Source organism: Mustela erminea, chromosome 17 (genome assembly GCF_009829155.1).
Source record: "Mustela erminea isolate mMusErm1 chromosome 17, mMusErm1.Pri, whole genome shotgun sequence".
NCBI classification, from domain to species: domain Eukaryota; kingdom Metazoa; phylum Chordata; class Mammalia; order Carnivora; family Mustelidae; genus Mustela; species Mustela erminea.
In genome coordinates this window covers 45,387,347-45,412,993 of record NC_045630.1, presented here as the reverse complement: position 1 = coordinate 45,412,993, position 25,647 = coordinate 45,387,347, and the positions used below count along the sequence as shown (strand labels likewise).

The following is a 25,647-nucleotide window of genomic DNA, read 5'->3' as shown; positions in this document are numbered from 1 at the left end:
GTCACCTCTTGGGGTAGGTTGGGGGGTATGTGTGTGTGTGTGTGTGTGTTTGCCACTGACCATCCTCCTCTGTCTCTTCGCTGGCTGCCGCCTGTTCATTACACAGCTCCTTGTTTCCCCGATGGCTGCTGGCGCACCTGCCGGTTTCAGGCGCTGCTGCGTGTATGCGTCACTGCTGAGTGTTACATCCACTCCGCAGGCTGTTTCACTGTCTCTGCTTTACAAAGGAGAAAATTTAGGCTGGGAGAGGTCAGGTGGCTTGCCTAAGGTCTTGGGAAGTGGAAGAGTCAGGACTGTCGCCCTGGTTGGCCTGGATCCGAGGCCCACCTCCCTTTCTGTTCTTGCCTGCCAGTGAGCGTGCGTGTTCCTGGTCTGGCTCAGTGTGACCCCTTGTCCCTGTGTCTCTCAGCTGCCTTTTTGGTTAAAGCTGCTGGGACAGGCCGTGGAGGCCACGTGTGCCCTTTGGCCAAGTGACCATTTCTTATTCAGCAGCCACTCTTTCATGGTTTTGTGCTTAGTTAAGTGTGCACTTCTCTCCGAGTTTCAAGGAGTCTGGGACAGGAGGGCGCCATCCTTCGCTCCCTGTGCCTGGGTGGGGTGCTGGGATGGGCGGCGTGTGGATCCCTTCCCGTGCCTCTCTGTCCTTTTACAGAAGTCCATCCACTACTGGGTGTGAAGGGGGATGGCAAATCCAAGAAGAAGCAAGCAGGCCGGCCTAAAGGATCAAAAGGTAAAGAGAAAGATTCTCCATTTAAACCGAAACTCTACAAAGGGGACAGAGGTTTACCTCTGGAAGGATCAGCGAAGGGTAAAGTGCAGGCGGAGCTCAGCCAGCCGTTGGCAGGTAAGGACACACTGGGAGTGCTGTCTGGCTTGCTTCGCGGCCTTGCTTTGTACAGCCCCGACTCCGTTTAGCTGCAGCCTTTCCTTCCTTCCCTCCTTTTCCCGCTGGTAGACTTCGCAGAGTGTTAGGCTGACACCGAGGGTAGGCTAAACAGATTTGGCTTAATTCAGTGGCTCTTAACCTTGGGTCATCAGTAAGTTTCTGGGAGTCTGTATTCCTCTGTACTGCACACAGATACTGTATGAATATTTTTGTGGGGAAGACGCCCATTTTGTCTTTCTTTAAACTGGTCAAATCCCAGAGGTGGTGGCTCTTTCTCCGTCGCCTAGAAGCAGTAACAAAAACTTGTCAGTAGTACCATCATGTTAAGGAAGAAGGTGAAATGTTTTTCCAAATAGGAGATTATTACCAAAAAGACAGCAGTTAAAATAGCCATGTAGCTTCTTAACACCTGCGCCTTTGAAACTTTCAGAGATCTGTCACTTTTATATGATGGAGGGGGACGGAGAACAATTTTAATTTCCCGTCAAATACTTGTGAATGTAGGCTAGATGGTCTCTTGTTTGGAAAATAGTAATCAAGTGGAGTCCATTTCTTTTCCGACATCGCCGGCCTTTGGAAAATGTTGTTCTGTGTACGAGCCCTGCTTTAATGAAAACAGTGCTCTCGGTTTCCCGTGGCTAGCTCAGTAGACTCCGGGACAGGACTGATCAGCTACCAGCAGTTGTACTTTGGTTTTTTTCCTCTTGCTTTAAAATTTTCAGCTTCAGGGTGTGACCCCCCGGTGTGCTGATGGGACACATGACTAGAATGGGCGATAGTTCCTTGTTTGAGGTCCACCCGCAGTCAGTTCATCGTGTGAACATGAATTCCCTTCTGTCAGGAAGCTAAGCCGACTCAGTGACTCACTCTGAGTAATTCTATCTCACATGTGCTAGATGCAGACTTCAGGTGTTCACGGCCAGCACATGGCACAGAGCACCAGCGTGTTTCAACACCAGTATTTACGGTGTTCCACTGATAACCAGTCCGCACCTCCACACTGAGTCCACTTAAGGCTCTCCGTATATTTTTAAATAGCTGGGAAGAGTTACATGGCTATTGCCAATAAAGATTGCAGGTCAGTAATAGATTAATGTCCAAAAAAAAAGAAGAAGAAGAAGAAGATCCCTTTATAACCTTTTTTTGTACAAGCAGATGCCAGTACAGAAAAACGTAGTTTAAATTGAAATAGTTTCCTCTGGCTTAAAGAGAGCTGAAATGCTTCAGGGTGATTTAAAATGTGGCCACAGGGACACCTGGTGGCTCAGTCAGTTAAGCATCCGACTCTTGATCTCAGCTCAGGTCTTGATCCAGGGTCGTAAGTTCAAGCCCTGCCTTGGGCTCCATGCTGGGCATGAGGCCCACTTAAAATAAAGATCAGTAAATAAATAAGATGTGACCAAACGTACTGAATTAATTGAAATATTGTAAGACATAGTCTCCTAGCTTCTTCAGAACCCGTGAGTAATTAATCATTTGCTTTTTAATAGTATGGGTATGGCCTATAAACCATTTAAAAGTTTTTGGAAACTCACATTTTCCTTCCTTTAATACAGAGTTCTAGTATAGTGACTTTTAATTATAGCTGATGCAGTCAGTATCTTTGGCCTTCCCCAAGGGGTTTACCATGAATCGCTGTCAGATTTTAGAGCACAGAGTGTAAGAGCAGTGGTGTTTCCTAGCTGTACTTCAGAAATGTTTAAATGAGAGTCAGCATCAAATGTGGTGAAGTTTACTCAGCCATCTTTATTTCCTAAAATTCTCCTAATGCTGAATTAGTTTGCAGTGAAATTTTGAGTTGTATGTAATATAGACACTTCAATCTTAGAAGTCAGTGTTTTGAGCTCCTAGCAAGAGTGCTTGCCAGGATCTAGGGCCCATTAGAAGGGTATTCCTGCTCACTTTGCTGACAAGGTTAAATGAGGTACTGATCTCAGTAAAGGCTAGAAGCTGTATCTTGAAGAGCAGAGTGCTGTAAACTAGACTCTGACTTTGTGCGGTATTTTTATCGGGTGCTTGAGTTGGCCAGCTTTAGTGAGAGGCAGCTGTTTGAACTGCTTCACCCTTTAAAGCAACTAGAGGAGACTTCTAGGTTCCAGGCCAGGGGGGTGGTACCCGCTTTTGATCACACACACACACACACACACACACACGAACAGCTGCCTAGAGGATGCAGACATCTCACCAGCTTCTCGAGACCCTGTGCGGGGCGCGCTTCCCCACATAAACCACTTCCTTCCTCCCATTTTTCTCCTTGCTTCTCTGGCCCTGTTCCTTGACCTTTTCCTGAATGGAAATTTCCAGAACTGCAGTGGCCAGATTAAACCAGAGAGTGCAGAGGCAGGATTTTTTAAAAAACCTCAGATCAGGGGCATCACGGTTTCTTCCCTCCGCAGGGCTGCCTCCAGTGTCAGGGACCGGCTGCAGCGTGGGCCGGAGCTTTGCGGAGGCTGCTTGTCCCACGTGGTGACTCTGGGTGTCTCATAACTCCGTCAGACCTGAGTTTCAGGACGATCTCCTATCTTTTGTGTGGGATTCTCAGGGCAAAAGTGGGACCTCACCCGGTGCTGTGGTCGGCCTAGAGGGTCCAGAGTAGGCAAAGGCTGGCTGACCCAGGCTGTTGATTTTCACTTGGTTCTCCTGCCAGGCTTCCCTGCAAAGTCCACTGAGGTTTAAGAACAACAACAACAACAACAAAAACCTCTTTGGTGGTTGAGTTCTATATTCACTTCAGAGATTTCCCATAAAAAGCGGTCTGCGGTCATTGTAGGTTTTCCGGGAGAGGGAAAGACACGAAACTTGATCCAGAGTGCCTGAGGTCCAAGCGTCTTCAAAAATCAATTCTGTCTGAAGGTTGTGTCTGCACATTCAAGGCTCAGCAGATCTCGCCTCTACCTCCGCCTCTGCCCCCGTGCCCTACTTTTCCACTAGAGCTAAATCATTTGCAAGGGATTATAGGCACGGGCTATGCCGTTGATCAGCCTAGATCAGTGGCAGCGGTTCGTCAAAATCTGCAGTTGACCGGTTACGGAAGGAGCTCTGGGGTAAGCCCCCCGGGCCCTGACAGAGCGGGCACCGTCTGTCGCACAGTGCCGCAGGAGCTTACGTGGGAAGACTGGGAGAGACACAGACCTCTGCAGAGATAATTTGGCCTTCTGGAACCTGGGCTACAGAAAATTCTTCCCTGTCAAATAGCTCATCCATGTTAGCTGCCTTCAGGGGACCTGCGTGCACAAAGACACACGGCTGATGCGTGAGGACCCCTCAGCGAAGCTTGCCTATTGCGGGCAGCCCTGAGCTTGGGACCCTTCGGAGAGGCCAGACCAACGTCGTCAGCACCATCTCTGTGATTCCCCTAAGTTTCCTTACTAGATTCTCTCTGGAAGACAGTCCTCAGAACAGAAACTTGACATTGAGTAGAACCACCAGGGCATATGCTGCCCTATGAGGGCTCAAGCATTGCCTGAGAACTAGGGCTTCTTGGTGGTAAATGTCACCAGCAGCGAGTGTGACAGAGTTGTGGCCCATCACATACAAGGTCTAAAGGCCTCTTGGAAAGGCGAGCATGAAGTCGCGGGTGTCTACCTGTGTCTCTTGGGGGTGGCAAAGGCCAGAGCGAGCAGAGACATTGCGTCTGGGGGCACATGGACACCATGCGGGTTTCTGTGCGTGTGGCCGTGCTACTGCCCTCCTGGTGCCGGCCGCCACCCCAGTCCTCAGCCACCTCCTCAGTCTGATCATGTTGAGTGCTGGGCAGGGAGTGAGGGTTTTTCCCCACCTCTTCCTGCTCTTTTTTTTTTTTTTTAAACGATCTGTCTTTGAAAGACTAATTTATGAACTGCTGAAATCAGATAGCTCATAGGTATTCTTTCTCATTCTTTGTGATCTTACTGGTGGACTAAGGAAATATTTGGTAATTTTTGAGAGTTCATACTCAGCATTTTCTTAGGCCACCTTGGCTTTGGCGGCCCTCGGGAGGTACCAGTAACAGCTGCTCATCATGAGCCCAGTTTTTCTTAATTTTATGTAACTGGAGATTTTCTTTATGTTGCCTCAAAATACTATGGGTCCTTGGGGCAAAATTTTAAACAGCCTGGAGCTCTTTTGTGTTGCTGTATTTTACCTACTCATAGTATTACTGCTTGCTGTGGTTTTGGCTTGTTGCCTAATGCCTCAATAGGCCTCTTTTTTTTTTTTTTTTTGGTCCACATGAATGAGGATGTTACAGAAACATTAACTGACCTCAGATGATCAGTATAACGTACCTCATTAGTCATTTTGAATGCTCTTTATTAATACTATTGATTTGTGATCAAACCAGCTTTTCCTGTTATGATTTAGTCTTAAAACATTAATGGTGTATTCATTTTTAAACGGCTAAAAGAAGATTGGTCAGGGTACCTCTGGGCACAGTCAATCAAACTAGCCTTAATGCAGTCAAGGCACGGTGTCCTGTCCTGCGCAGTAGATGCCCCCGCCGCAAGGATTCTTTTAAATAATCAATTCAAGAAGTTGTTATGTTTTATGTTGAGAGATCTGAAAAAGAAGTGCTGAAGAAACTTTTTCTCTAACTGAACTGTATAAAGTTTAAATTTGATTTTTAACAATGTAGCATCTAGAAGAGTTTGTGTCTCCTAATTTCTCATCTGTCCTCAGACAAATGGGAATATATTTTTATTACCAGTTTCATCTGTGCTTGAACTTTTACTTTAAAAGTCGGGTTAAAAGCGAAGTTTACAAATGGGTATTTTTCTTTAATAACTTGGACAGTTATTTTTTGCTCATTTTATAATTACCAAGTGGCATGTTCCCACCCCACCCCACCCCACCCCACCCCCCAATTCCGGATGGCATCTGGGAGGATTTTCTTCACCTTGTTCTCTTCTTACACTTCCTAGTTAATATTTCACAGCAGCCCATTTAAGGATGTCCCCTCAGAGGTTGAACAGCTTCTATGGAATAATCAGGGAAGTGTTCATTGGATTTTACTATTGAGGATTTTATTTATTGATCAGACGTTGGCGCATAGAAATGCCGGCAGTAGGTTTCGTTAACATTTCACCATATTGGGATTCTAAGGTGAGGAGAATGTCAGCGAAGGCACAGGGGTGCTTGGAAAAGGGCCTGTTGCACATTATTATTTAGTGACTGATGAAGCTAATATAGGAAAGATGAAGAGACGTGGCACCCTAGAATTTCCTTTCCTCTCCTTGTTGCACTCCTTGGATCGTAAAGCATTTATCGGCCTGTTGGAGCATGGTTAGCAGTTTAGAACACATGGGGAATTCTTCCCCCCGCCCCCTTGGGGCAGTCCTGAGGAAAGTGCTGGAATGGGGGTGTGGGATATGGATTATTTGTTGCTTCAGTAAAGAGTAAATGAGAGTTGAGTTGGTTTTAACGTAAAGGGGCGGAGTTCTTAGCCCATGTGTGCTTGTCCGGCATCACCCAGCATCCGTCAGTACTTCTGTTCTTGCCCGCTGTTGGTCCCAGTTGATGCTAAAAGACGTCTTTTTGTGTCTCCTCTCTTTAGCAGGGGGAGCGATCTCAGAACTGTTATGAAGACGCTTGAAGTGCTTCGTTCTTCCCCACTTTGCCGTCATGGGGCCTCTGGACACTGTGGTCAGTCATTTGAGATTGACTTTAATTTAAAACAGAGGCCTCTGCCTCCAACCCAGGAGGTGCAAGGAGGGAATCGTATATTTGAATGAAGAAGTGAATTATGGAAGAAGAGGACGCGGCCCTCCCCTTCAAGCATAAGTCCACATAGGCTCTCAGGAATGAGGATTTGTGAAGATGGCACCAGGAGTTTGGACTCATTCAAACTTCAATGCTTAGTTATGTTGCTGGAGAAAAGAGACCAGTTTTGCTCCTCTAACTCTTGTGCCCAGGATCATTTTGACCTGACATTTCCTATCCTATTTGCCTTCCATCCTCCGTGCATGTCCTCAAGTGACTAATTCTCATCTGAAGTTTTGCTGCCGGTATCCTAGAGAAACTTCTGTTGCATATTCTGTCTTCCATTTTTTAACTTAACTCTCTCACCAGGTACCCTCCTGTATTTCCCTGCTGTGTACGGAGGCTGGGCAGAAAGGAAAGTGCTTGAAAGCTTTCAGGTTTTTGGAAAGGGAAGAAAGATGAGGAAAAACCCCCTCTTCTTAACATACCCCATTTTGCTCAAGAAGTTGGGCTGTAAGAGGGTTGAGGTTTTTCTCTGTTTTCCTTTCCTGGCGTGTTTTGCTCCGGTAGTAGTTCATTCTCAGTAATCATGGTTTCCGAAGAGCGCTGGTTTCGTCCATCTGCAGCAAGGAATCATCAGTAGTTCATGTGGCTTCACCTGTGCTGGCGTCCAGAGAGGGAGACAACTTGAGGTGTCTCTCCCCAAGCTGCTTTTTTATTGGGGTGGGGGAAATCTCCACGAGGACGGAAGTCAAACCGTCCAGAATCAAAGCAGCAGCAACACAGTTCAAATCAAAGATCAAGGAAAAATTGTTTTTTATCATTGCCTGTGGATCTCTGTCCCTTCCTTTCAGTCGGGACAGTGTGTCCCCTTGTGTCCCCGCTCCTTCTCCGTATGACATGTTTTCAGTCTCTTCCTTTCTGTGAAAGGTCGCTTAGCTTTTTAAAATTTTTTTTTTTTACTTTCTGCTTCTTGCTTTTGCTGTTCTTTATATACAAGGTAGTAGGTTGGGTGGACGAGTACAGGAGGTGTTAGAAATTCTCGGAGAACCCAGATCCCAGGTGTGCAGGGGGTTCTCTGCAGAGAGCTCGGAGCTGCCCGGAGGTGCCTGACCCAGTGGTCGTCATGGCTGTGGTCGTGGCTGTGGTCGTGGCGTCCTCTGAGGAGTGTCTCCGTGCTCTGCTCTGTGTGAGTCCTCCAGCAGCCAGTGCCCCTGTGGGCCGCCCCGTGAGGGGATTACTTTTTGGATTTTAGGATAGCAATCAAAGTAGACTTCCATCAGGAAGAGCCTCTTTCTGCTGCTCCATCTTTTAGAACCAGAATATCCAGTAGTTGAAGTAAGAGCTCCCTGCTAGTCGGTTTCAAAATGCCTGTGTTTTCAGCCACCACCGCCTTTTTCCTCCCATGCTCTTTCTGTGAATTTCATTTCTTCACATCAGACCTGTGGTTGAGATCGGCAGGTGGCTCACTGGACATGTTTTTTGTTTTGCAAACATTGTTTCCATTCCTCTTCTCTGTGTCTGTGCACCGTGAGCTCCATCTTGCACAAACTCTGTGATACAGAGGGTCTCTGCCTAGCTTCCGTGGGCAGGGTAGCTTGGTGTCCTCGGCTTGTGCCTGTGTTGGGAGTTTCTGCTACATCTGCCTCCTAAACTGGCTACTGAGAAAATGGGCTTCAGCCCTGTCGGATGGTCTCTGGCAGCGATTCCTAATAATTATTTATGCTTTCAGAATTTTTTTTCGGCTCCTGAAACTTTCTCTCTAGTTTGATTTTTCTCCGTCTGTACAGTATGTGCATATTCTCTTCTCTTTTGTTATTCCTTCCCTCCGACCCTACCCCCCCACCTCGCCATTTCGTTTTTTAATGTTCCATAGTTTTGTACAAGAGGAGACTTAGCCTTGGGTTACTTCTTGCTGAAGCTTTAATGCTTTGTAAATAAAATCGGATGTTTATTAAGAACAGGTGTGGTTGTTGGTTTGTGGACGCTGCTTCTGAGACTCAGTAGCCCCTTTGAGTTGTAGGACAGGAAATCCCGTTTACTGTGCTGATGTTAGATCTTTCTGTGCAGAGATGCAGACCCGGGAGGGATAGGGGTGCTTGGGGAGTGTAGAGTTCTGCCTCTGGACAAGATTATAAATAAGTGATTCAAGCAAAGAGTTGGTGTTAAATCACAAAGATCATCTAGGAATGCTCTCTCTCAGTTCTTTAACTCCATTGGTGTGTGTAAGTACACAGTAGAGGCCACGAAGCTGGGGGAAACACATGCGAGAGCATTCCTCCCTTCCAAGGCCCTTCCTTAAAGTGTAAGTACTCTTTATTTGACTTTTTTTCCCCTAGATTAAATTACTTTCAAACTCATAAAGTCTATTTAAGTCTTTGGTTTTAATCATTGTCACATCTGAGTGTCTACCACTCAGTTTTGGTTTGGTTTGCTCTGAGCCTAATAATCCGTCTTTGAGGTCATAGCTGTTTCATAGCAACCTTGACCCAAGTGAGTGATGTGCTCCTGTGTTCTGTGGAGGTAAGGGAGTAGGCCACGAGGTGGGCAGGGTTATGTATCCCTTCCCCCCAAAAATACCTTCAGCGCCCTTGTGAAGGAAGAGTGTCTAGAATGGGGAGAGGGCTGTATTCGGGATTGCCCGTCTTGCCCGTAAACATTAGGATTCTAAAAGGGCAGCTTGGTCCTTGTTTCCGTGAATTTTCATTTCTATTTAAAATTCCTTACCCATGAACAGAGTTTCACACTTTACCAAGTGTTTTCATGTACAGTTTATCATTTATTGCCCAAAGTGACCCCCCTGAAGTAGAGCAGGTGGTCTTAATTTACAAAGGAGAAAATAGAAATAGAAATTCGGGAAGGATCACTCGCTTGCTTGCCTCCCAGTCCAGAGTTCTTAATCCTTTTTTACAGAAGGTTTAGGAGCCTTAAAAGTCAATAATAACTTAATGTAAGGTCATCCTCTTTTATTTATTTTTTTAGACCTGGTATTTGATTTCTGGGTCAGATTTAATTGGGGTTTTGAAGCTCTTTAATTTGGATCCCATGTTCGGAGAGGAGGGGTGAGGTGAGGAGGAGCAGCTTCGCGATGCATTCGAGGTAATTTGGACCTTCACTTCAGAAGCTGAAGTCTCTTCGTCTTTGTCTTCCCAAGAGGGTGGGTTTAAGTCATGTAAGGGCGTGGACAGAATGAAGACTGGAGAGGTGGGCACCGGCGAGCAAGAGCTGGTAAAGCAGCAACGTGGTGACTTTTCCCTCTGCCTTGTGGCCTCGCCTGTTCATAAGGACTGGACCCGTGTCGATCGAGTCGCAGCTTGTCCTTGACCACAGGTGCAGCCCATCTTTTGATGTTGAGGGAGATCCTGCGTCAAAGGAACGGAGTGAGGATGTAGAGGATTCGCCGGGGACAGCTCGGGTGCCGGCTGACGGTGGGGAGACATGAGGACCTCGGCCGCTGGTTTCCTCCTTGGGAGCCTGGTGTTGGCCTTTGGTCGGCCTTTGGTGGTGACTTCACCGAAAACACTGGCCATCCCAAAGCAACTTCAGCAAGCCGTGGGGCGGGTTATTGTCAGTGCCACCACCTGCACGGTCACCTGTGGCCTTGGCTATAAGGAAGAGACGGTCTGCGAGGTGGGCCCTGATGGCGCGAGAAGGAAGTGTGTGTCTCGGCGCGTGGAGTGTTTGATGAACTGGATCTGTGGGATGCTCCACTTCACCACCCGCAGAGGGAAGGCGTTCGAGCTCAGCTGCCTGAGTTCAGACATCCTGCAGGTGGGGAAGGAGGCTTTCCGGTTCACCTGGAGGCTGGCTCGTGGCATCATCTCAACTGACGATGAAATCTTCAGACCCTTCCGGGCCAGCTCGCACTTGCTGAAGTTTGAGTCTATTCAGGAGTATGACTCTGGGACATACCGGTGTGATGTGCAGCTGTTAAGGAACTTGAAATTTGTCAAGAGGCTCTATTTCGGGCTGCGGGTCCTTCCTCCTCACTTGGTGAACCTGGATTTCCATCAGTCCCTTACTGAGAATCAGAAGTTAGTCGATGAGGGCCTGGAAGTGAATCTGGACAACAGTTCTAAGCCTCAGCACCCACTGTGGGAAGAGAAGGTGGCCATAGCCTTGGGAATAGGAATCGCCAGTGGAGTGGTAGGTGGCGTGTTGCTGGTCATTGCCCTGGGCGGCGGGCTGAGGCTGATGCATGGCAGTGATGGCCTCGAGTCCTTCAAAGCCTTCCTCTGGAAAGGCTGGCTGTCCAGGAACCCGGACCAGTTTAGGAAGCCAGGCTAGCTTTTTAAAGGAATATCTGGCGGTCTGATTGTGGCCTGGCTAGGAGGGAGAGCTTCCACTGCCCCAAGAGTGGGGCACACGGAGAGGGGCAACGTCATGGGAGTGCGCTGGGCAACATTCCAGATGGATCTCTTCCTGATCTTCCTGCCACTGGGCCCCCAAGAAGCCTAACCCTAGGCACCGCCGCTGCTCCTGGGGAGAGTTCTGGCTTCCAAGCTTGCATTCACTACCTCTCACAACTTGACGCCTCTCCGCCTCTGTCCCTTCTTCTGAGCTGTGTAATCTTGTAGAAGGACATGTAAACAGCTTTCCTAGTGGAAACCTTCTTCTCCTCTTCAATAAAAATCATTCACAGTAGCTGCCTGCAGACCTCACCACCTCTGTTCTTTAGTTAAAAATCTCTTCCAACTTTTCTTTTCCTCCGACTTCTCAGAACAGATATTGCCCACATTGCTTTGGAGAAGGACGTATGCCCTCGTGTGGCAGAGCCAAGGCATCTGACCTGGGTATGTTAACGGTCACTAAATGTTTCAAGTTGCCCCTTCTGTACTCCCTGGGCAAACTGTCTGTGTTCAGCGTTAAGCTGATTCCTGGTGGAGCACTGGATTCTCCGTGCGGTAGCTTTCCCCCGACGGTTCCTGGACTTGCTCCCTCCTCTCCTTGCTCTTCCAGTGCCCACAAGTGTGTGTTCCTAGAGAAGTCGAGTGTGTTGGTTTCTTAGAGCCGCCAAGGCCACCAAAGGAAGGACTAAGACCTTCCTACCTCCATAGGAAATCAATCCCGAGACCCACAGAGGCCATTCAGACTGTGTGAGATAATCGGCTTGTGGGGTTGTCGAGGCAAAGGCTCTTGGCCACCAGCTGAGCTAATTCTGAGAGAATTGGAGCATTTCTTCCCCCTCACTTTCCTCCAGCTGCACACGTGGCAGTGAGGACTTGGACTAGCGGTTGTCTTCTCTAGCTGTGTCTGAGTCAACCCGGATGAGCTTTTGAAGAATGAGATGCCTGAAACCCAATTCCAAGGATGCTAATAGGATCACTTTGAATTGTGGCTGATGGCTGTGTGTTGGTCTACTGTTAAATATAATTTCAAGGGTGCGTGACTGGCTCAGTTGGCGGAGCTTGCGACTCTTGATCTCAGGATTGTGAGTTCGGTCCCCCATGTTGGGCGTAGAGCTTAATTTTTAAAAAAGTTAAAATAGGGGCTCCTGGGTGCCTCAGTGAGTTAAAGCCTCTGCCTTTGGCTCAGGTCATGATCTCAGGGTCCTGGGATGGAGTTCTGTATCCGGCTCTCTGCTCAGCAGGGAGCCTGCTTCCCTCTCTCTCTCTGCCTGCCACTCTGCTTCCTTGTGACCTCTGTCTGTCAAATAAATAAATCTTTAAAAAAAAAAAAAGTTAAAATAATTTCAACCCCATAGAGAAGTGGAAAGAAAAATTTGATGACGACCCATAGATTCTCTACTTAAACTCACCAATTGTGAATGTTTTTCTACGTTTATCTGACTTTACTGATGCTGACTTTACTGAACCATTTGTGAGTTAGTCCCAGACTTTGTGAGCCTTTACTCCGAAATCATATATGCGTCTGCTAACAAAGACGTTCTCCTGTTGGACTACCGTGTCTCCATCCCACCTGAGAAAATTAACAGTCCCCTAATCTTAGTTATGGTTGATAACCTCATCTTCCTGGCTTCTGAAATCTTAGCGCCTGTTCATTGTTGATCCAGGATCAAGGGAAGCTTCACAGACCACGTTTGGTGGTTTCTCTTGAGTCTTATTTTACAAGAGGTCACCTGCATTTTGTTGTTGTTCCTGACATTGATTTTATTGAAGAATCAAGCTGGTTGTCTTGGGTAGAGACCCACGAGCCAGGTTCGTCATGGTCACATGAGTAGTTTCCCGAGGAACAGATCTTCCACAGTTTGACCACAGCCCCCCCCACAGACGGTGTGTGCTCCCTGCATGGCCTCAGGCACCTGGCCTCGGGCTGGCTCCCTCCTGATAAGTGTGGTGATTTGGTTAAGGTGCCAACTGCTAGGTCTCTGAAAAGGTGTATATTTTTTCCTCTGTAATTAGTCATTTGTTGGGGGGGTACTTTGTGACATTCCTAATAATCACTAATGCCTTAGGATCCATTCATGATCTTGTGTAATGCCTGCCGAGGGGGGCTGTAGAATGGCAATGCTAATGTGCCCTGCTCTGGTCATTAGCCTGCATCTTTTCTGTAAAAGAGCTGCCCTTGTTATTTGTGTGATCTCCATGGATTATCTTTTTCAGCAAATCATGTATAATCCATGCCTGTTGTCCTACATTTGATGCTGAAATCGTCTCCAGTTTGGGCTGGTGAGAGCCCTTCAAGCTAGCTCTTGTCCTTCCTCTGCGGCCCCGCTTGACCTGGATCATGTCCTTGCTTTCTAGAACAAGACATCTCACATCCACATTGGGACTTTGTTTTCTCCAAACCCAAACCTGCAGTTTCTCCAAGGGCTTCTGAGTTCCCTTTTTAGTGTGGGGAGTAGCGTTCGGGAGGCAAGGTCTGGGTGCTGAGTGTGCTCACTTCTGCCAGGGAATCATACTGTTAGGCCCTTTCAGTGTCCCAGATCCACATAAATCCGCTCAAAGTGTCTCTGTGTTTCAGAAGTTCTGTAGGTAATTCTGCTAGAGAGTGGAGGTGGAGGACCACTGGCCTCGGCCCATGCGTAGTTTACAATTAACGACTAATCTTATTTTGGAAAGATCTTAGATTTTCCACACATTCTTTCCCCCATTGCCCCAACTCAGAGGGGCTGGGTTTCAGCAGACCCGGATTCTGGACCCGGTTCTGTTGTCGACCGCGTAGTGGAGGAGGCAAGCGGACTCCCGTGAATGGGAGGGTCCGATGGGAGCAGTGCTGTGCCTGGAAGGGTGCTGCATGCTGTGAGGGACCGGACAGGAGGGGGCAGAGGTCACCAAGGACCTCAGTGCAGCTCTGGGCTCACAGCCCTCTGTGCTGGGGGCTCGTAAATTTTGACTCTCGGAATGTGAAGGGATTGAACAGGAAAGGGGGGAAATAAAAACCAAACCCTCCGATGTGTCAGTAAAGACAAGAACTCCGTTCAGTTCATTGAATTCTGGGTCTGCCTCTGGAGGGTCAAGGACATGCTGAGTAAAATTTGGGTTCTAGACTGGCCAGTGCTCCCAAGGGGGAAGGAATTAGCCTATTGTCCTGCTACCCGAGCCGCCCCCCACCCTGGGGGGGATCCCCGTGGGCCTGGGCCGCTGCTGCTGAGCACTGAGGGCAGGGGCTCTGCTCGCCTTCGTCACCGTCTTCCCGGACACGGAGCACTGCCCGCTCTGCACCGAAGAACTCAAACACTCACAGGGCTGTCTGTGTGCATGTGTGTCGCTGTGCACGTATGTCCACAACGAGTGTTTGTTGAATGCAGGAGAGGTCGCTGCAGCTGTCAAATGGGAGTAGGAATCCCCATCCTCTTGGCTGCTGAGAGCGGAGAGGAGAGGCACCTTCTTGCTAGGTGGGGGTCAGTCACTGTGTGCCCGCGGGAGGAGGGCTTCCCTTTGGTACCACTGAGTCACTGCTGTCAGATGTCTTAACAACCAGGGAAGCCTGAAGAGGTGCCGTCCACGAGCACCATTTACGCCCGTTGGCAGGTGAAGGCAGCATGGGCTGGTACAGGCGTGCTTCTGGCCTGCGCGGCCCGCCTTACTCTCCCACGGCCTCATGCTTCCCTGTCCCAGGCCAGCACGACGCAGCAGGGGACAGTGGCTGGGACCTCCCTGGAGCTGACCGTGTGAAGGGGGCGGGCATCGGCCACAGCCTGGGTTAGAGAACAGGACAGGCCGTGGGCTCTAGCCGGACGATAAAGACCCACACGCGGCAGGAGCCAGCTGCCCCAGCACGCTGAGAAATCATCTTTATTTAAGCACTGCCGCTACCAGAGTCAATAAATAACTACCGTCACAACAAGTACAAGAGAGGCGAATAACAGGCTGGCCAAAGTGGTTCCCGTCCAACAAAGACGGGGTCCGGACAGGAGGGTCTGATGGAGCCCTAGCCCTCGCCCAGCCGTGAGCCTAATTCTGCAGGCCCTGGATGGGGTTGGGTAAGTTGGAGTCTGGGGGCCGAGCCAGGGTGTACCCCATCGGAGGGCGCTAGGCTCCCTGGGGCTCGGGGCAGTTCTCTAGCCTATCTTTCCTCCCTGCTCCAGCTTCCCTTTACTATCCTGCCTTCTCAAAGCCTACAACCCTATATACAGTTACCGGACACCTCTTTCCATGGAGCTTCTAGAAGTCCCTTACAATTGCCCACCTAATCCCTCACACCCCTCCAGGAGCCTCTCCAGCAACCTCTTTCATCCCACGACAACACCCAGCTTAGGTCTGACCTTGGGAAACAGGGCACCACACCCGGGCCTCGGAACCAGGTTTGAGGCTAATGCTCGTCCGGCAGCGCTAGCCCGCCCCTCCAGCCCGGGAGAGGTAAGAGTCCTCTAGGTGGGGAGGAGATAAGGCAGTGAAACATCCTTAGCCAGCTGGGATTCTTGCCTCGAGGAGCCTCCGTGGCCCCTGGGGCTGAGAAATGGCGTTTGCCACGAAGGAATGCCCGAGGCGAGACTCCTCACTTCCTGACGGTGACTGGAAGGAATGCCCGAGGCGAGCCTCCTCACTTCCTGACGGTGACTGGGGTCATTACCCCTCCGGGACGGGGCCGAAGCAGGACGGAGCGCCAAGACTCTTCCTGAGCTGACCTCAGAATCGTGGTCCTGGAAGGACGCTCAAGGGCATCCGCTCACCCTCCAGACTTCAGCGGGCCCAGACCCCAGATCGACAGCCGTCAGAATTCCCCAGCATTTCCCTAGGAAAGGAAGCAGCCTCTCCATCCCTCATCCCGGGCTCTCGTTACAGCCGCTCTTCCTGATGTCTGACCTCAGGTTCTCCTGTTACTTCTATCAAAACAAAAAGAGCCCCTCCTCGTGGCCTTTTCTGTTTCCTGGCCCATCTCTGTCATCTGGCGGCCTGAATGGGAGTGGATAACCTGACCTTGCTGGCCCCCAAGCCCCTAGCAGGAGAGAGCTCCTGTCCCTTTGAGGGCGAGGTTTACATTGAGACTGTTAGAGCAACGAGGACCAAGTAGCCAAGACCAGGGGGCAGAGGGCCCTGCAGGCTGAGCCTGAACGTATGCAGAACGGAGAGACTGTCCCCCACGGCCCGGAGGCGTCTGCAGGCTGTCTCTGTCCCTAGTCCTCAAGGCACTTACTGGCCACTAAGCTGTGCAGTGCAGTACTTGTCTGTGGCTCTTCCTGTTGTCGCCTCCTCCCAGGCTTGGTCAGTGGGAGAGGAGAGATCCAGAATCAAGTACTGACCACAGCAGGCGCAAGACTCAGCCCGAGCGAGCAGAGAAGGTGGAAATCAGAGGCCCCCCCGCCCCCCGGGCAGGCAGGGGCTCTTCTGTATAAAGCCACCTCAGCCGAGGACTGTTCCGTTTTATACACTTGCATGGCCTCCAGTCACCCTCTGTCTCACTGGACCTGCATCCGTCCCCGGCCTGACGCCTGAGGTTGCCGGCACACGAGTTTCGGCGCAGCTCTCATATCCCTGGCAAGTTCTGGGCTGAGTTTTCTAGTTAAAAGCCCTTGCTAGGTTTTCCAGACAGTCTGCTCTCCTCTCCTTTGCCAAGGGGCCTCATTAGAACGAAGGTTCTCACTTGCGAGTGTCTTTTGCCTCAAGCAAGCTCAGGAACATCAGCGTCCCGCTCCCTGGTGAAGCCCTGTGCTGGCTCAGCCTTCCCGCCGCCGCAGCAGTTACACATCCTGTCCCCCTGCTTCCCCTGCCACAGCCCCAGGCAGTGAGGAAAGCCTCAGCTAAGCCTCGGAGGAAGGCTGATTTTTACCCTCGGCATCCCCTTTCTGATGGAACTGGGGACCAGGAAGGGGTCTCTGTGTTCAGAGTGCGGTCACTTAGCTGAGCCCCCAGCACCTCGCGGGGGGAGGGGGCAGGAGGACAGGAGCAGGTGCGGAGGGTTTGGTCAGCGGCTCAGGGGCTCCAGGCCCAGGGCCAGGGGCGGGATGGTGGGTGCAGCGGTAGCCTGGACAAGGGGTGTGAGCTAACGTTTTTAAAAAATCGTAGCGGGTAAACATCAACAGAAACCTGCCCAGGAAAATAGAGCAGGACTTAAAAGTTAAAAACCCATAACAAAATAGAGCTCTAACTGTAAACTACAGAAGCCAGGCTCTGGGGTCCTCCACGGGTCTGTCCCTTATGAGATGCCTGTCCCGCTGCTCCCGGATGTGAAGGGCTACCTGTTAGAGCGTGGGCTTTGGAGGTTTCCTGGTTGTGCCATCGCTGCTGCCTGGATTTGGGGAATCCCTGTCCTTGCTTTGGCCCCTTTACTTGGAGCAAGGGTAAGGGCAGCAGGAGGCTTCAAGCCAGCACCGCATGTCCAGGGCGAAGGATCGTTGCCTCCTGGTGAAGGACCCAGCCATGCCAGTCACCCCACGATCACCCACCTGGACCTCCTCATAGCTCCCTGCCCTTCTTAAGACCTTCTTAACCAGGCCGTAGCCATTCAGAGCTGCCCCCTTCCTCTGGACAGACAGCTCGGAATAGGAAGGTAGGACAGGCTGTGTGACCTTGGGAGATCCCTGACCCTTCCATTTCCTCATCTGTAAAGTGAGGGGCTGGGGCAGGTCTAGCTCGAAAGCCCCCTCAGCTCTGATGTCCCGTGATTGGGAATGGACCCAGAGCGCGTGATTTATTAATGCCTTTTTCTCCTGGGGAAATGCAAAAGAGCAGTCGGAGGCAGCTGGGGGTCAGGTCTGGCCAGGTGGCCCAGGGCATCCCTGGGAGCAGGCAGGGCCGTAGGTATCCTTTGCCCTTCTCAGAAGACTCCCGACTGCAGAACGCATAGAACAGATGCCACCTTCCTGTCCCAGGCTTGCAGGAGTCGGTGCTGGAGAGTGGCGGCCCGAGGCCTGCAGGCTGAGCAGGAGGAAGAGGGTGGGCACGTGAGCCCTGTCTCCCGGCTCCTGCCCACACCCTGGAGGGGCCGTGCAGGATGGGTCTTGGTGGAGTGGGGGACCTCCCCAAGATAAGCCCTTTAGTCACTCAGCCACCAGTGGTGGCTTCTGTCACTCTGGGGGTGACAGGATCAGGTTGGCAGTGTTGGCTAAGACAGCAGCGTCACCTGCCTTGGGACTGTGCCTCAGGCCAAGTCTGGTGCCCCTTTCTACCCAGTGTCCCAGCTTCTCAACCACTTTGAGCTCCCACCCTCGGCAGTCTGGAGGACCCTTCCCCAGAGCTGCAGGGACTCAGGCTCCTGGACTTGGACTTTGGGGCACTGGTTTTCAGCCACCTGGGTACGTGGCAGGGGCCCCTAGGGGCATCGAAGACAATGTCAGGGTCCAGCTGTACAGCCCCTTGGGAAAGTAGGGGAGTTCTTGGTCCTGGGTCTGGCTCTATCCTTATACTGAGGGACATTGATGTTTATGCTCTGTCCTACTATGGCCCATTGGTGTCTTCCCACTGGGCCAGGCACTCTGCTCAGGCGGCGGAGTCCATCTGCGGGACAGGAGCGCCATCTTCCCCAATGTGCCGATACGTGGTTTCAAATCCCCTTCTTCCCATGGGCCTGTTCCTTCTGTCCAGGCGCCCCAGAGGGCCCAGGCGTAGGGTTCAGTATCATCATGGAAGTTACTGCCTGGCGTCTTTTGATTTAAAGAAAAAAAATCCTTGCACAGGTTCTATCCTGCGGCAGAATATGAAATATCCTACCTCCTACAAAAAAGGGCACTGTTTAAAGTAGGTACTGAAAGCCAGCCATTCTCAGGCACAGTGTTGGGCCACCTTGGCATCAGGCAGGGCCAGGGCCAGCTGGCTGTGTCTGTCAGAGGCGGGGGTCCGGCTGTGGCGGAGAGGGAAGGGTGCCAAGATCAGAGCTCCAGGTAGCCTACGAGGACCAGCATCGCCATCGACGGGGCAAGGATGGTGCCGGGGTGTGGGGTCGGGCTGATTGCAGAGTTCTCCACCATCATGCTTGTGCCTGAAACCAGCAGGTGGAAAAGTGGGGCTGTGTCCGCCGAGCTTGGGGCCAGGCTGTCCCTGCCCCACCCCCAGGACAGGATCCACAGGATTTTGTAAGACCTTTGCTTCTGTGGTCTAAAGACTGGCTCTGTACCCGGTGAAGGGAGTTCGCTCCTCCCTGGCCCTCAGGGACGTGGGGGCGGGGGGAATGGCAGGGGGTGGCACAGTGCTGGGACTCGGTTACACTCGGTTCCTGGGACTCGGTTACACTCGGTTCCTGCCCACCTTCCCCTGTGCCCTGGGGGTCTGGCTGAGTTGGGGTTGGTTTGTGTGGGAATGGTTCCTTCATCAGGCATCTGCATGGACCCTGATTCTCCTGGGAATAAGGTGGGGGAGAGCCAGCACCTCCATTCCTCACGATGTGGACTTCCGCTGGGATCCCATCCCCTCCAGGCCCTGTGGTCCGAATCTGCACCAGGGCATGGCCGATGTCTTCCGGAACGGCAATGTCTATCCAGTTCCTGCTGGTGACGTGGAGCGTGGGAGTCGGGTGTAAGTCGTTCTGGTACAGCATCTGTGGGGAGGAGGGCAGCCAAGGTAGAGCTTACTCACACCGGCTGGTTCTCTCTTCCCCAGCTCTGGGCACCGGGACGTGCCCATTCGGTGCTGGTCCTCACCCTTCCCGTTACCTGTTGACCGGGAGCAGACCCTTAAATAAACTCCTCATTAGAGGGAGGACAGGTTGCAAGAAGCTGAGCCATCTTTGCAGACTCCTTAGGGCTGGAAGGACCCTCAGACTTCACCTAGTCCCCTCGAGCCCTGCCTTCCCACCATCCTTCCTTCAGCCCCCTTTCTTCTGTCTCTGTTACAAGCTCTCTGTATCTTTTGGCGCCAACAACCCCAAATTCTGCTTCCGTCGGACTCGGACTTGCTCCACACTGCAGCTCCCTGTGGCCGCGGGAAACGCAGAGGCCCAGTGCCCGGCCACTCGGTGCCTGCTGGAGCCCTTCCTTACCTTATAGCCCGTGACCGCAGACTCATTTCGGAGAGGAACCACAGGATCCCACTTGATGCTAAGACTGGAGCTTGAGAAAGTCCACGAGATGTTGCCAGGAGGGCGCTGTGGAGCTGCGGGAGGAGGGAGAAGACTGAGAAATGTTCCCCGTGTTTCCTCCCAGCCACCCCCTTGCCTTAGCCAGTCTTTTTCTATGAGTCTGCCCGCAGCCATTACACCCAGAACATTCCATCACAGCTGCCTAAGAAACAAACTTCAGGAAACTCCAAAGGCTGAAGAAGAGAGATGCTTCAGAGCCCATGAGCTCTCCCTATTTTTTTTTTTTTTTTTTTAGATTTTATTTATTTGACAGAGAGAGAGAGATCACAAGCAGGCAGAGAGGCAGGCAGAGAGAGAGGAGGAAGCAGGCTCCCCGCTGAGCAGAGAGCCTGATGCGGGGCTTGATTCCAGGACCCTGGGATCATGACCTGAGCCGAAAGCAGAGGCTTTAACCCACTGAGCCACCCAGGCGCCCCATGCTCGCCCTATTTACATTAGTTTTCTTCTTCTTCTTCTTCTTTTTTAAAGATTTATTTATTTAGAGAAAGAACGGGAGCCTGAGTGGGAGGAGGGGCAGAGGAAAAGCAGGCTCCCTGATAGGCAAGGACCCCAATGCGAGGCTTGATCCCCGGACTTTGGGATCATGACCTGAGCCAAAGGCAGACGCTTAGTCGACAGAGCCACCCACATGCCCCTAATCTCATTAGTCTTGCTGCCTTGTTTCTGTCCAGGCCCGGGCTTGTGGCCTAGAACATTGGTCTTTTCACCCGGGAGTGGGTGGTCCTAGAGGTGCTCCCACCCTCGGGAGAGACTCACGGGGCTTCATGGTGGTAGCATTGGCAGAAGGGCTGGCGGGCCCAGTGCCTGCCCGGTTGTAGGCCCGCACGGTCACGTGGTACTTGGTGTTGGGGTGCAGGCCAGTGACTCGGGCACTGGTGTCCAACCCCGCGGTCCTCACGCGGTCGGCGGCTGCTTCCTTGTCCCCGGCCTTCCAGTAGCGGATCTGGAGGGGGCAAGGGGAACCCGTAGGGTCAGCAGCCAAGCCCCCACCTCGGGTGGGGAACCCTGACCCTGGCCCTGACCACCAACATTCTGTTCCTCTCCTGCTCCCTCTGGTCCTCGTGACTCAGTCTCGGGTCTCATAACATGGACACTGGGCCACGTGCTCCAAGACAGCAGGGCCACGTGCTTCCCACTATCATTAGCAGCCTCTGGACAAACCGCAAGATCAGTGAGGGGATGTTACTACCGCAGACTGGGTGGGAGGCAAAGCACCCGAGGACCAAGAGGAGGTGACCTTGGGTAAGAAGGACCATCTGACCGCTGGACTCACACCCACTCAGAAGGCTCCCAGCCTCTCTTCTTCCTTGAGAGGAGAAAAGTGCCAGGGAAGCGAGCTAAGGCGGGCGGAGGAGGGGGTTGCTGCCTTTTCGGCAGCCACAGAGAGCCCGGTCCAGGGGCAGTGTGGAGACTTGGGTGGGATGAGGCGGCGAGGGGGCAGGAGACGCGTGGGGCTGGGCACAGACTCCTCCCGGGGGTGGGGGGCTGGAGAAACCCAACCCACTGAGTTCTCTCCAGGATCCCGGGGGGCTGTGCTGAAGCAAAGGAAACGAGTGTCTGTACTTGCAAAGCAGTCCCCGCCCCCACCGGCGAGCTGATGACGGCTGCCGGGTAAAGATGCAAACCATCATCATATTAGCAGGACTGGTTAAATATTCATCCACAAGAAGGACACTTTGGTGGTGTTACCTCCTCCGTGCAGCTTGCCTGTCCCACTGCGCTCAGACCCAGAGCTAAGGCTGCTGGAATGGAACGTCCAGACTTGCCCTTACGCCCGCCTGATCCTTCCCCCTAGGCGGTGACATTTCTTCCTTTCCCTTCTTGCCCTTCCTACTGCTCCCTCTTGCTCTCTGTCCACTCCACAAGGTGCTCCAGCATGAAGTCACTGGGGGCTCAGAGCTCAGGCCGGAAACTGCTGGGCCCACCGTTCCCAGGGACAGGACGACCAACGGGCACGAGGAGGGGACCATGCTCTCCTCTGCAGGCTGACGATGCTAGCTAACTGGGCTCTGGTGTGAAAGGGACAGGCTAAGTCCCTTCCGGAACCTGTGCGGCTCTCCCAGCTTCCAGGGCTGGCTCTAGGCAAGCACTGAACTTCAAGTCTATCCACAGGTCAGTCTTTCGCTCTGGACCTGGGGAGGGGCTTGGCTCAGGCTACCTCCCCAGGGCTGCACGACGACAGCAGTCCCCCACCTCAGTGAATGAGTAATCCCAGGAGGAGCGACTAGTGAGCTCTGAGGTGCCCCTAGCCCCCCTTCCGGTCCCAGGACCCAGGGCAGTGCTCACCTCGTACCCCAGGAGGATGCCGTTCGTGTCCCGCTGCACAGGTTCCCAGGTCACGTTCATCTCTGAGGAGGAGACCCCCTTGGCCCAGACCTTGGTAGGGGCCACCCTGGGCTCTGGGGACCGATACAGAAGGGGTTTGGATTCCCCAGGGCCTCCTGGTGTCCTGCAGAGAAGCTGCCAACAGGGGCCTGCCCTTGCTTAGGATTTCTGAGAACCCAGGGCCCTGGAAGAAGGTCATATGGGGGTTCCCACAGCCTCCCCCAGGCCACTCCTCTTCCCATGGAGCCCCCCTCCCCCTCCCCCAGGCCTGTGGGGAGACAGGGTAGCCAGGGAATGAGGCCAGATGCCCCCTTGTCCCGGACTCCCCACCCTGACGTGGAACTGAGCTGGGGTGTGGGCTGCGCCCTGCCCCGCACACCCCACGGACAGGTGGCCCACCTTCCTCGGCCGAGTACACCAGCGCCGTGAGGCTCTCGGGCCCCTCCCCGCGGCGGTTGTAGCTGCGGATCTTGACCTCGAAGGGCGTGTAGGGCCGGACGCTGTCGTTGCTGTAGACGAAGTGCTGGGCGTCGGCGCCGGGCACCCGGGCGGTCTGCCAGCCGCTGCCGCCCTGCCTGCGGAAGGACAGCAGGTAGCCGAAGCCGTCTCCGTTCTGGTACTCCCGCGACATGGGCTGGGGGGCGAGAGCGTGGCGTGGGCGAGGGGCCGCCATGCGTTTCCGTGCGCGGCCTCCCCGCCCCCCACCCCAGCCTCGGCCAAGAGGGGCAGCCCCAGGCTTCGGGGGCCTTGGCGGGTTTTCTCCTGCAGTAGATGCGAGGGGAGGGAAGGGGGTGCCATTCACCCGGAGTCGGGGCTGCACAGCGGCTCAGTCTGGGTCCTGTGTACATGCGGCGCAATCTGGAGATGAGTGGGGACAGGGGGTGGGTGGGCAGGATTTGTCCCTCCAGAGAGCTGGAGGCACAGTTCTGCCTCTGTCCCTGCAGCTTACCGTCCAGTTCACGATGAGCTCTCCAGGGGCTCCACCCCCTCCGCTGAGTCCCGAGGGTGCTACCGAGGGGGCTGTCAGGGCCAAGGGACACAGATGTGGCTGGTGAATGCGCAGTGACAGGGCAGCAGCCTCGCGCCTGTGCCTGTGCAGCAGATGCATGGGGACACCCCTAGTTTTGTCCTCCAACAGGACCTCTGGATGTGGGCTCTGGAGTCAAGGGAGACCTGACATCAGGTCCCACCTCTGCCACTTAACTAGCTGTGTGTCCCTGGGCAAGTTACTTAACCTCTCTGAGCCTGATTCCCCTCTCCGTAAGATAAGGATAATAATGTTTCTCTCCAAGGGCTCTAAGAAGAATAAAATCAAGGACGATGGTGCCCAGCTCGTGTACCAGTCCTTGCTCTGTTATAGTCGCTGCTCCACAATGATCTTTGTCGTCTTCTGTCAGTTTAAACTAAATAACAGAGACCTACTCCAGTTTGCTCTAAAACGAGGGGAATAAATAATCTGGAACTGCAGTTAATGAAAAAAAATTTTTCTTTCAGGTTGCAGGGGGTTTTATTATGATTTTTCTCTCCATGGCAGATTTAATTTCCTAATTGTCTCTAGTATTCAACAAAGCTGATATTAAAACAAGACTCTACTTAATTAGATCAGGAATCTTGGCAGGGGGTAACTTGGCTGGGCATCAAAAGAGTTCTACAGAGAATCCAGCAATGGGAAACTTATCACTTGATTCTGAGGCCAGGAGCTTAGGGCCTTGTGATGTGCAAAGGGTGCTTAACCACACTGCCCACGTGGTCCTGTTAGCTGGGTGTTCTCATCACCCTTGTCAAGTGGAAAAACCAAGGCCCAGGGGCGCCTGGGTGGCTCAGTGGGTTAAGCCGCTGCCTTCGGCTCAGGTCATGATCTCAGGGTCCTGGGATCGAGTCCCACATCGGGCTCTCTGCTCAGCGGGGGTCCTGCTTCCCTCTCTCTCTCTCTGCCTGCCTCTCCGTCTACTTGTGATTTCTCTCTATCAAATAAATAAATAAAATCTTAAAAAAAAAAAAAAAAACAAGGCCCAGAGCAGTTAAGTGACTTGCCTAAGGTCACACAGCTAATAAATGGAATAGTTCAAATTTGAACTCAACTCTTCTGATTTCAAAGCCCATCATCTTAATTCTGCATCCTGGCTGTCTTTTGCTCACCAGAATGAAGGAGATCACTCCCCTCCCTTCATTTGTCTCTCTAGGAAGTTCAACCAAAGAAGGGGCTTTTCCTGGAATTCCTTACTCTGGAGAGGTACCAGGTAAAAATGTTGAATGATTGGAGAATTAGCCTGGGGCTTATGGGAAGCTGTGTTTAAAGGACATAAGAAGGCAGACCTTTACTACACATGGGAGGCGGGAAGCCTGGGAGGGCGGGGAAGGGGATACGGGGTCCTGATTCCATTTGCCCATTGCAGAACCCCAAGGCTCTCATTTTGGACCTTCAGCTGTGAAAATCTGGGTGGGCAGGTGCCCCTCCTGGCTTTTCTCTCCTTCCTTCCCCTTTTAAAATGTGATACCACCTGCCTTTCAGGGAAGCTTGTGGGAAGATTGTACATTCCGCCTGCCCTAGAGGATTTAGAGACACGGACTGCTTCTCTACACACACACACCTTCCTCATTAACTGATTTCAGCAGCTCATGCACTACCAGGAAGGACATCTGCCCATCACCCACCCCCATGGTCCTGAGTTCAAGTCCAGGCTCTCCTCCAGACTTTGATTTTTCCATTAAAAAATACACTTAAACCTTTTATTTTGAGATCATCCTAGATTCATATGCAGTTGTAAGGCTGACCCATTTTTTTAAAAATGAGGAGTTTGGACTGGATGGTTCTTCTAACCCCGACAGGCCCAGGCTGTGGCCCAGGGCAGAGTGCCTCGCGTGGAGCAGGGGCCTTGCCCTGACTGTGTCCCTTTCTCATCTGTTTTGTTAGAGTCTGAAGCCTGGTGAGCAGGGTGGGAACTCCCATAATTGCTCCTCCCCTGGCGTTCCCTTCCAGGAGGGCTTGGGGCTGTGCCCTGACATTACTTCTCTTTGGGACCCCCAGGAGTCTGACCTGCTTCCTTGGTCCGGATTTTGCTAGAGGGCCCACTGGGCTCGCCGGTGCCCAGGATGTTGCTGGCTAACACCCGGAACTCATAGTCCATCCACGGCGTGAGGCCCAGCACCTGGGCGGTCTCAGCGTTGCCCTCGATGTTGGCAGGATCTGCAAAGGACCCAGAATCAGTGTGCTGGCACTGGTTAGTTAGTCGATATGGAAAGGGCAGGGACTGGGCCTGACTCACCTTGTATCCGGCCCTCATGGTGGTGCCTGCCATACTCAGTGCTCAGCACCTCTTTTAGAAAGGATGGGAAAACTACTA

The 25,647-nt window shown here is 52.3% G+C and overlaps 3 protein-coding genes across 5 annotated transcripts in view; 2 read left to right on the top strand and 1 right to left on the bottom strand.

Annotated features, from left to right (window-relative positions):
- The window catches only part of RBBP5 (RB binding protein 5, histone lysine methyltransferase complex subunit), a 35,806-nt gene extending 27,283 nt beyond the window's left edge, over positions 1 to 8,523 (top strand). Inside the window, exons 13-14 of one of the 2 annotated variants that reach the window (XM_032317661.1) lie at positions 653 to 730; positions 6,417 to 8,523. In XM_032317661.1, the coding sequence (XP_032173552.1) occupies positions 653 to 730; positions 6,417 to 6,445 (107 nt within the window). In that variant the 3' untranslated portion in view covers positions 6,446 to 8,523. Of the gene's footprint in view, positions 1 to 652; positions 845 to 6,416 lie in introns of both variants that reach the window. The other variant, XM_032317660.1, reaches the window with a different exon arrangement.
- Positions 8,524 to 8,940: 417 nt separating this feature from the next.
- Positions 8,941 to 11,255, top strand: TMEM81 (transmembrane protein 81). Its single transcript, XM_032317662.1, has one exon. The coding sequence runs from the start codon at positions 10,001 to 10,003 to the stop codon at positions 10,847 to 10,849; it is 849 nt and encodes a 282-aa protein (XP_032173553.1). The 5' UTR covers positions 8,941 to 10,000; the 3' UTR covers positions 10,850 to 11,255.
- A 4,262-nt stretch (positions 11,256 to 15,517) lies between these two features.
- Positions 15,518 to 25,647, bottom strand: part of CNTN2 (contactin 2) — a 32,210-nt gene continuing 22,080 nt past the window's right edge. Inside the window, exons 16-23 of one of the 2 annotated variants that reach the window (XM_032317658.1) lie at positions 25,341 to 25,490; positions 23,253 to 23,323; positions 22,703 to 22,937; positions 22,265 to 22,377; positions 20,735 to 20,921; positions 19,880 to 19,992; positions 19,270 to 19,438; positions 15,518 to 18,883 (exon numbers count right to left, since the gene is read on the bottom strand). In XM_032317658.1, coding sequence (XP_032173549.1) covers positions 18,774 to 18,883; positions 19,270 to 19,438; positions 19,880 to 19,992; positions 20,735 to 20,921; positions 22,265 to 22,377; positions 22,703 to 22,937; positions 23,253 to 23,323; positions 25,341 to 25,490 — 1,148 coding nt within the window. In that variant the 3' untranslated portion in view covers positions 15,518 to 18,773. Of the gene's footprint in view, positions 18,884 to 19,269; positions 19,439 to 19,879; positions 19,993 to 20,734; positions 20,922 to 22,264; positions 22,378 to 22,702; positions 22,938 to 23,252; positions 23,324 to 25,340; positions 25,491 to 25,647 lie in introns of those variants that run through there. The other variant, XR_004280006.1, reaches the window with a different exon arrangement.